Here is a 10,149-nt window from a genome sequence, read left to right as displayed (position 1 = left end):
CCCGCGTCTCCTGCATCGGCAGGCGGACTCTCAAGCACTGCGCCACCAGGGAAGCCCTAGTTTTCCTGTTTTTTAAACATATATTTTAATTACATTCTTAGTAGTTGCTCTAGGGATTACAATTTAGTCAAAAGACAAATGCACAATGACCTATACCATATATAGTTGATTTGCTTTAGGTAATCCTCTGAAGAACACCTATTCTGCCATAATGCTGGAAGCGCAAGTCCTCCAATGTGTCATCTAACCAGTAAAGCTGGATAATATGAAATCTATTAATATTTGAATATATTTTTTCATTTAATAAGCCATCTGATAATACTCTTATTAGTTCTTGCTGTTTTTCGGTTACTTCTCTGGGTTTTGTAGTTAAGCAAGTAAACTTTTTCTTCCTTTCCAACATTTATGTCTTATTACAACGAGGCTTTGGTATCTGAGGGGGGAAGGGGGAGGGGGTTGGGAGGTTAGGGGGTTGGTTCCAGGACCTGCCAGAGATATCAAAATTCGAGGATGTTTAAGTCCCATAGTCCACCCTCCATATCCGCGGTTCTGCATCATGAATTCAACCAACCACTTATCTGCAGTACTGTAATATTTATTGAAAAAAAAAAGGTCCATGTGTAAGTGGACCTGTGCAGTTCAAACTTACATTGTTCAAGGGTAACTGTACTTATTTTTGTTTCATGCGCTGTCTAGACCATATAGAACAATGTTGAATAATAAAGGTGATAGTGCAGTCTTGTCTTGGTTCTGACTTTTTTAAGATTGCCTAAAGTGAAGGATTATCAACTCTACACGCTAGCATCCATCTTATGCCCAGGGCAAACATAGCTAATCCTTAGCACTTTTTCCTGCTAAGCCATGACCCTATTTCCGAAACCTCACAGTAACATTCCCATAAGTGACTACAGTTAATTGGATTTAGTACAACGCATAAGACCCGTTTGCCAATCCTGGCTCTGGCTTCTCTCTTTGATGTAGTTTGATATTGGTTGTTCATTTTAAGTATTCTTTATCATGTTTATATTCCTGGTTTACTAAAAATCCTTTAAAAAATAACAAATGGATATTTAATTTTATGAAAGATTTCCTCAACATCTGTCAGGGTGATCAAATGGCTTTTATTTCCTTTGGTTTATTCATGTTAATTACATTAACATAAACAGAGTTTCTATTTTAATCACTGTTGCAGTCCTGAAATAAATCCTACTAGTTTTAATGAATGTTATTCCTTTACAATATTGCTAGATTTGTTTAGCTTATATTATGCGCCAGACACCTGTGCTTGATGCTGGGGCTACAACTGTGAACAAGATAGACAAGGTATCTGCCCTTATTGAGCTGTCAACTCAGGGGTGACAAAGAGCAGAACATTTGCCAGCATTCCCCTCATTCTGAACCTCTGGCAGAAATCACTAAAGATATGCTGTCTTGCAGAGCCTTGGGAGGTCTCAGAAAGTGGGCTGTGATCATTTAGTGGTAACTATTACTGGATTCAAGGAAAGAAGACCATGATGGCAAGCATCTTGCTACGTGCTATTCCTGGCTTGATGTTTCATTTACATTTTTCATCTGTTGTAAGACTTGTATGAGGTTTGTTAGATCTTGAATTTGTTAGGTCTTGAATTACATTCATACTAATTTTGTAAATTAAGTGTAGTGTGGGTCTTCTGGTAGGTGGCAACTATTTGACTGCTTTTTCAATTTCTTCTATGGTTGTTATTTTATTTTCAGATATTCTGTATCACTTGGGTTGATTTTGATTTATATTTTCCTACACAATTTTAATCTCAGTGAGATTTTCTGGTTTAGTTATATAGAGTTTCAGCTAGTATTCTTCTTTTTTTTTTTTTTTGCGGTACGCGGGCCTCTCACTGTTGTGGCCTCTGCCATTGCGGAGCACAGGCTCCGGACGCGCAGGCTCAGCGGCCATGGCTCACGGGCCCAGCCACTCCGCGGCATGTGGGATCTTCCCGGACCGGGGCATGAACCCGTGTCCCCTGCATCGGCAGGCGGACTATCAACCACTGCGCCACCAGGGAAGCCCCAGCTAATACTCTTTTATAATTAAACAAATTCCTGTGTGTCTGTGGTTTTAGCCACTTCCTCAAGGCATTGGGTTTGTGTAGTGTTTTTTCTTTTGGCTATCTGTGCCAGTAGTTTGCTTATTTTGTTGTCTTTTTTTTAAAAAAACAGTTCTTATAGTAATAATTTCAATTGTTTTCCTATTTTCTGATTTATTGGTTTCTACCGTCAGCTTCATAAATTTTTCCTGTTTTCCTTAGCTTATGAGCTTCCTCTTTTTCCGGCTTCTTGAGTTGACTGCTTAGTTATTAGCTAGTGCAGTTAGTTGGTTTTAGACCTGTTTACCAGGCTAGTTTGTGTGCAGCCTGTTCTACTGAAGCTATCATGGTCAGCACCACATGACCTTTTGCCCTCTCTGGGACAGCTAGTTGGTAAGTGTAGCCTATTCATCTGCTGTGAGGCCAGGCTTGAGAGAGATGAGCGTGGTATAAATATTAGTGCTCATCCTATCTGCTTCTCCTTCCTTCCTGGGTGCATGGAAGCTTCTCTGAGCTGCAAAATAATGGTAAATTGGTAAATCCATGTAAAGGTCATATTTTTATTGCAATTTATCTATAGGTTGATATTTTTTTTCAAATAAAAAAGTTTAAAAAAAGTATACCAGGGCACTAATTTCCAGAATAACCTGGATAGGGCCAGGCATAAATATTTTATAAAATCACTGTAGGTAATTCTGAAGCACATCCCTGCTTAAGAATCAGTTGTAGAGATGTTGGGGAAGAGGAGTTCGTTTCCTGATGAGCCACATGCATGCCGGAGTTATGATGTGGCAGACACATCCATTTGGGAAGGGGAGAGAATGGGGAGGGGGCAGAAGAGAGGAGACGTGAGGAGAGGGAGAGGGAAAGAAGGGAGAGAAGGAGGGAGGGAGGGAGAAGAAGAGAGAAATGAGAGCATAAGAAAGAGAGAGAGGGCTTCCTTGGTGGCGCAGTGGTTGAGAGTCCGCCTGCCGATGCAGGGGACATGGGTTCGTGCCCCGGTCCGGGAAGATCCCACATGCCGCGGAGCAGCTGGGCCCGTGAGCCATGGCCGCTGAGCCTGCGCGTCCGGAGCCTGTGCTTCGCAACGGGAGAGGCCACAACAGTGAGAGGCCCGCGTACCGCAAAAAAAAAAAAAAAAAAAAAAGAGAGAGAGAGAGAGAGATTGATTAGATGTGCAGAGGGAAGCACATGGCCTCAAGGAGAAAAGAGCGAAAATAACTGCCTTAGCTCCTGTTAGCTTTCAAGTTCTCAATTCCAGTTTCCATGAGGCCTGGCTATAAAGCAGGCTATACAGTCCTTTCCTTGGACACTGATGAAATCTAATTCTTCCTTAAGATAACCTCTCTTCCTCTGTACTTGCTATACTTGGGCCAGCAGAAGTAGACAGTTGTTTCTTGTAACAAAAATAGCTCCTACTGGAACACTTGTTTAATGATAATTTTAACAGTTTATTAGGTACCAATAACTATTCTGTGTTACATATACCATTTAAATTAATCCTTACAGTATTACCATTCTCATTTCATAGATGAGGGAAAAAGATTCAGAGAGGTTTACTAATTTACCTAAGATTGTACAGTTAGTTAAGTGATGGATCTAGGATTAAGCCTATGTCCTTAGTCATGATGCCAGTATACACTTGAGGCTAAAAATTGCCCAACATTTAGACAATTTTTAAATGCCCTCTTAACTTGGGGCAAAGAAAAGAAGTGTGATTATACACCATTTTTTAGAAATAAATGAGAATTCAATCAAAGCTGAATTCAGAGGCAATTGGGGTTTTTTGTTTGCTTGGTTAACCTAATTTTTGTTTTTTATTTACAGGTTTGTTGTGTTTGTGTGAGAAAATGTGGTTTATTTGTGCTTGTTAGGATTTTTAAGATTTTTCTTTGTGGCCTATTATAAAGTCAGTTGTTTTTGTTTAAATCTACATTGTGGTGTTTATACTGATTTTCTCTGTAGCTCTCACTCCTCTTTAAAATTGTAAAATCACTGAGGTCAGGAATTATATCTTATTCATCTATTCATCTCTGTAGTGACCAGAAGGTAATTACCTAGCTGAGATGGTTAATGAAAGTTAGTGGAGGGACTTGGCTGGTGGCGCAGTGGTTAAGAATCCGCCTGGCAATGCAGGGGACACGGGTTTGAGCCCTGGTCTGGGAAGATCCCAAATGCCGTGAGCAACTAAGCCCGTGCGCCACAACTACTGAGCCTGTGCTCTAGAGTCCGCGAGCCTAGAGCCCCTGCTCTGCAACAAGAGAAGCCACTGCAATGAGAAGCCCGCGCACAGCAACGAAGAATAGCCCCTGCTCGCCGCAACTAGAGAAAGCCCGCGGCGCAGCAATGAAGACCCAATGAAGCCAAAAATAAATAAATAATAAATTTATTAAAAGAAAAACAAAACTGGTGCTGTGGATTTGAAGAATGTTATACGTGTAAAAACGCCAGAAAGAGATTCTGCCACTTCCTTTGCTTTGATCCATCTTCTATGCTCAGAGCAGTGATATCCAGATAGTGGCCTATTTTCAGGAACATTTATAAGTTGAATAAGGCTCATTTGGAGCTGCATCCTAGGAGGCACATGCACTTTTTTTTTTTTTTTTTTGGCGGTACGCGGGCCTCTCCTTGTTGTGGCCTCTCCCGTTGCGGAGCACAGGCTCCGGACGCGCAGGCTCAGTGGCCATGGCTCACGGGCCCAGCCGCTCCGCGGCATGTGGGATCTTCCCGGACCGGGGCACGAACCCGTGTCCCCTGCATCGGCAGGCGGACTCTCAACCACTGAGCCACCAGGGAAGCCCTACACGTGCACATTTTAAAGTATGAAACTTTAAAAATGTAGTTGCCTTTAGAAATGACTCTAATTAGCAGATGCAAACTGGTATATATAGAATGGATAAACAAGGTCCTACTGTCTAGCACAGGGAACTATATTTAATATCCTGTGATAAACCATGATGGAAAAGAATATGAAAAATAATGTATATATAACTGAGTCACTTTGCTGTACAGCAGTAATTAACACATTATAACTCAACTATACTTCAATAAAAAATAGACTAAAAGCACATCAAAGATTCTGCTATTTAAAAAAATCATATATGTATATATTTTATAATACATAAATATGAATATAAAATGTAAGATAAATATGTAATACATAAAAATGTAAAATAATATGTATATATGTTTAAAGCCCATATAATATTCGCATTGGCAAATAGAGAAGGGAGTGGGAACTAGAAGGAATCTTAGTAACAATCCAGTGCATCTCTTTCATTTTACAGATGTGGAAACTGAGGCTCAAAGACTAAGCAATTTGCCCAAGCCTGCTCTGTTAGGCAGGACTAGACTATGGCCATTTTTTAAAGTTCCCTGTGTGTAGCTAATACATCATCCTTGTTCAGATTCTGTTCTTCTTTAATATTTTGACTTCTTGAGCACTACAACCAGAAAGTATATTCAAGTCTTATCAATACCACTGTTTCTGATCATTTCTATTTGGATTCTCCCCAACCCCACCCCATTCCACCTCTTTGGATGTCAACTGCACAGATTTGGGTTTTCATAATCCTTGGTTTATGATACACTTTAATCATTGGCCCATGGTTTAATTCATTCATTCATTCTAATGTGTAATAATAAGCGTTTATGAAATCACCATCCCCAACGAAAACTGGGACCTTGACAATAACGTACATCTACACGTACGGTCTCCTCCCCCTCCACTGTCTTACTTCCATGCGAGGTAAGCATCTGAACTCATGTTCATCATTACCTTGCTTTCCTGTTTATGTAGTTTTATTGCATCTATATATTTTAATTTTAAAGGGTGCTATGTTGTATGTAATCTTTTGGAGTTCATTATTTTCACTTCTTGTTTCAATTTTGGTTGTCTCTTGATCCGAGGAATTTTTTCCAAAGGTCTCATGATTTTCTTTTTCTTTTTTTTTTTTTAAATGATGAAAACTGGGCCAACCTTTTTTTTTCTTTAAACCCCACATTTGTTTATTTATTTATTTATTTTTGGCTGTGTTGGGTCTTCGTTTCTGTGCGAGGGCTTTCTCTAGTTGTGGCAAGCGGGGGCCACTCTTCATCGCGTTGCGTGGGCCTCTCACTATCACGGCCTCTCTTGTGGAGCACAGGCTCCAGACGCGCAGGCTCAGTAGTTGTGGCTCACGGGCCTAGTTGTTCCGTGGCATGTGGGATCTTCCCAGACCAGGGCTCGAACCCGTGTCCCCTGCATTAGCAGGCAGACTCTCAACCACTGCGCCACCAGGGAAGTCCTCATGATTTTCTTTTAATTCATCCTCATAGAGGGGATTTATGCTTGTCCAGTATTGACGTACCATCAAGTGATTGATCTGGGATCTATGTGAAAATTTTTTGGCTGATAAATATTCTGATTTTTAAAAATTGAGATATAGTTAACACATACCATTATATTAGTTTCAGGTGTACGACATGATTCGATATTTGTATTTATTTACATGAAATTTTACAGCAATTCCCGGTCAGATCAAAGGCAGAGCACAAGAGAGTTGTAGACTGCCATTTTGGAGACCCAGCAGGCTGTGTGGAGTGAGCAGGGCACTGTCGTGGCTTTCCTAACTGGACCTTCATCTTGTAGATGGGTGTAACCCCAGCGAAACATTTCTCTGCTGCCACATCCAACACTGGCCGCTGGGTGTGGCAGCTGTCGTCAGGAACAAGTTGTGGGTAGGTTACCATGACTATCCCTCGGAAGGAGGCACCAAGGCAATGAGCATTCCTACAGGCTCCTCAGCTAGCTCTTCCACTCCTTTCCCAGGTTAGAATGTCCTTCCAATCTTCAGGGATTTAGAAATACTCTTTACACAGATGGAAACAATAATAGTAACAAGCCATTTCACCAATAACAGTGAGCTGTTTCTTCACAAACCATGAATCTAAGACTAATTATAATTTGTTTCCTAACTTATATTAACTCTTACCCAGATTCTAGCTGCCATGGTCTTTTCTGCAGAATTTGTTCCAGTCCCTGCATTCTAATCTACATCCCAATTTGAAATTCTAACCTTTCCATTTCTCAACTTCACAGTCTCTTTCCCCTGAACTCCCAGTCTTACTACTTTTTTCTTTTCTCCCATCCTACCAAATTCTAACTAAACACAATGAATTGCTATTTAGTTATTAGCAAGTTAGACACTGGGCCAGCTGCTCTTTTTGCATCATCTCATCTACCATATCCTGCTCAATGAGGTAGTAACATTAGTTTACCCATTTTATAGATGAGAAAACTGAGGGCTGATGAGATGAATTTGGCCAGGGTCTGTATCTCTAGTGACTAGGATTAGAACTTGTGATTTTTTTTTTTTTTTTTTTTTTAGAACTAGTGTTTTTGTTTTGTTTTGTTTTACTTTTATATTATGACGCCTTTGGCTCTAAGTAAAAGAAAGCTTAAAGTGGACTTAACAATAATGACATTATTTCATGAGAAGGTTGGTTAAGTCAGAGGCTCAACATTACCATCAAGGACCCAGGCCTTTCTATTCTGCCATCCACCCTGGACGCATTCAGGCTTTGTCCCCAGGTTAGCTTAGCTTTCCACAGGTTTCATGATGCCTGCCAAGGTTCCAGCATCACATCCACAGAATTTCTAGAGGCAGGAAAAGACATCATTCCTTCTTGTCCATCTCTCTTTCTCTAATTTGTTGTGCGTCTTTTTAAGAGCAGAGAAACTCTTCCCAGGACACTCCTTCACCCCAGCAGACTTGCCCTCGTATTGTCCAGGTTGCCACAAGCGCATGCCTAACCAGTCACTGGCAAGGGGAATGGGACTACTATGATGGGCTTAGACTAATCAAGACTCATTCCTATGGCTGGCTCCAGCTTCCCTGAAGTTCCTGACTGCTTGGCAGAACGAAATTGAAGTTCTGTTAGGAAGAAGGGAGACGGGGGTAGGGAATAGGTATGAAGTGTGCAACCAACAGTGTCTGTTACAGAATCCAGAAGTCCAGGTTGTTAGCCTTGACATATTCCTGCTAATCTGGGCTCTCCCCTCAGCTCCCACCCTCACGCTAGCATATTTCCTGGGAGCCAAGTCCTGTCTAACTCTAGCTCTAAGTGACACATACCAAGTGTCCACATACCAAGTGTCCTTGGCAGAACACTGAGGAACATGAAATGTGTTCTCTGCGCCCCTCCTGTGCAATTCCCAAGACGTCAGTGACGCATGCTTGGTCAGCCCAGGCACTGGCACCGTCGGGCGTGGGGAGGAGAGCAGAGGCTCTGCATCCTGGAAAGGTGGACCAGCCTGGCCCTGAACCAGTCGCAAAGTTCTAATCATGCTCCCCTCCCCCCATCCTTTTCCTGGTCTGTACTGCTCTTAGGATCTGAATTGTTTTCTTGACAAATTCTAGTTTGCCCCCTCATTAAACCTCAACATTACCTTCATACCTCCTTCTCTTGAGCTCCCACAGTGAGACAACCTGTAACCCCTGAATTTACTAACCATTCATTGATCTCCCATTTGTGTTAGATGCTTAGAGACAATACTAAACAATAGGAAAGGAAATTAAGTTTTAGCAGCTGCATGCCAGGTGCTGGGGTAAGTTCTTTCACACACACTATCTGACTTTATTTCTAACACCACCTTGGTAGGTTAGGCTATTTTAACCTTCATGTTAAGAGTTTAGGGATTTCAGGTTCAGAAGAAGCCACCTGCTCAGAGAAGGTAAGGTCGGCTCAAGGTCACAAGCTGTTAGGAGCCCATGGCTGCCTAACTTCACGCCTGTGCCCTTTCCCCTACCCCACCATTCTGGCTTCAAGGTGTTTGTTACAAAGCACATTTGCATACATTAATCTGAGCCTCACAACAGTAGCAGGGTGAACAGTAGCACCTGCACCTGCATTTTATAAATGAGGATAGTAGGGTTCAGAGATACTAAATGACTTGCCCATAGGCACGTGGAGCACAGCCACGCTGTCTCCTACTCCTCTGCACTTTCTGCCACTGTACAGCGTGCCTGGCAGAGCAGGGCGTATTTGTTGAATGGATGATGATCCGGATTATAGTAGTAATTCTTGTCCTTACATTACTGAAAATAAACAATGTCACTGCCTAGAGGCCTTTAGGTTCCTTTTCTCCCTATCACCTCCCCCCTGGGCTTTCCTAGGAATTTCATCACCTTCAACCAAGACTCACAGAGAGTAGAATCCACATCTCCTCAGGCAGGTGCTCAGAGAGGGGCTTAAGAAGGAAGGGCCCTCTTTCGAGACAGAGCTCAATGGGCCTGTCAGTTTTTGCTCCCCCACCTGCCACTTCAGGGCCTCCTTTGGTTCTGCAGTGGCGAGGCTGTACGCGGCCTTCTCCCTGCCCCCAGGTGGCAGGGCTGCCCTTGATCCAGAGTGGACGGACCAGTGGGCGTCTACTCCCCTGCGGCCCGGGCCCTGACAGCCATCACACTAGTGCCCCAACCCCTCTCTCCTCCCCGAGCCCCACCTCCTGCCTCTGGCTCGGCCTCCCAGCCCTTGACACAGTCAGCACACATAGCCCAGGAGCTCAGCTCAGAGAAACGGCTCAGAGAAACGGCTCAAGGGAACTTCACCTGGGTTCCCACGGCTATGGCTAGCACCTTCACACCAGGGCTGAACCCTCAGAACCCTCATTATATCCCAGGGTAAGACTTCTACCCAGAGCACACGTGTTTGCTTCTGGGAACAGGGGTGTAAAAGGGTGTAAAAGGTGGCAGAGTTGTGCCACCTTGGCCTTGGGGGCCAGGTGGACATTCTGGTATGGGAGGCTTATGGCTGGGATGTCTATGATGTTGGATGGAAAAGGAAAAGCAAGGGAACAGTAGTAGCCGGGCCTGCTATGAAGCTTTGTGTTGTGCTCTCCATGGTAACAGGGTAGCAGCAGAGGGGAAGGGTTGAAAACCCAGACAGAGAACTAAGAAACGCCTGCTCCAAATATATACGCAGCTGAGTCCAGAAGAGATCAGGGCTTCAGAGGTCCCTGCTTCTGCCTCTGGGGATGGTGAGGCCGGGGATTCTGGAGGTGAGTGGGTGAGATCTGTGCCACAGGTACACTGGACACTGCCCGCTA

At 43.2% G+C, this 10,149-nt stretch overlaps 1 protein-coding gene across 1 annotated transcript in view; it reads left to right on the top strand.

The window, feature by feature from the left end:
* Window positions 1-9,668: 9,668 nt before the first annotated feature.
* The window catches only part of CIMIP2B (ciliary microtubule inner protein 2B), a 2,084-nt gene continuing 1,603 nt past the window's right edge, over window positions 9,669-10,149 (top strand). The window contains 2 exon segments of the mRNA XM_007455956.1: window positions 9,669-9,724; window positions 10,128-10,148. Of these exon segments, the coding sequence (XP_007456018.1) occupies window positions 9,669-9,724; window positions 10,128-10,148 (77 nt within the window).

Source organism: Lipotes vexillifer, unplaced genomic scaffold, assembly GCF_000442215.2.
Source record: "Lipotes vexillifer unplaced genomic scaffold, Lipotes_vexillifer_v1.1 scaffold920, whole genome shotgun sequence".
Taxonomy (NCBI): Eukaryota; Metazoa; Chordata; class Mammalia; order Artiodactyla; family Lipotidae; genus Lipotes; species Lipotes vexillifer.
Note: the sequence above shows the minus strand (reverse complement) of the source record. Positions and strands in the feature narration are given on the sequence as shown.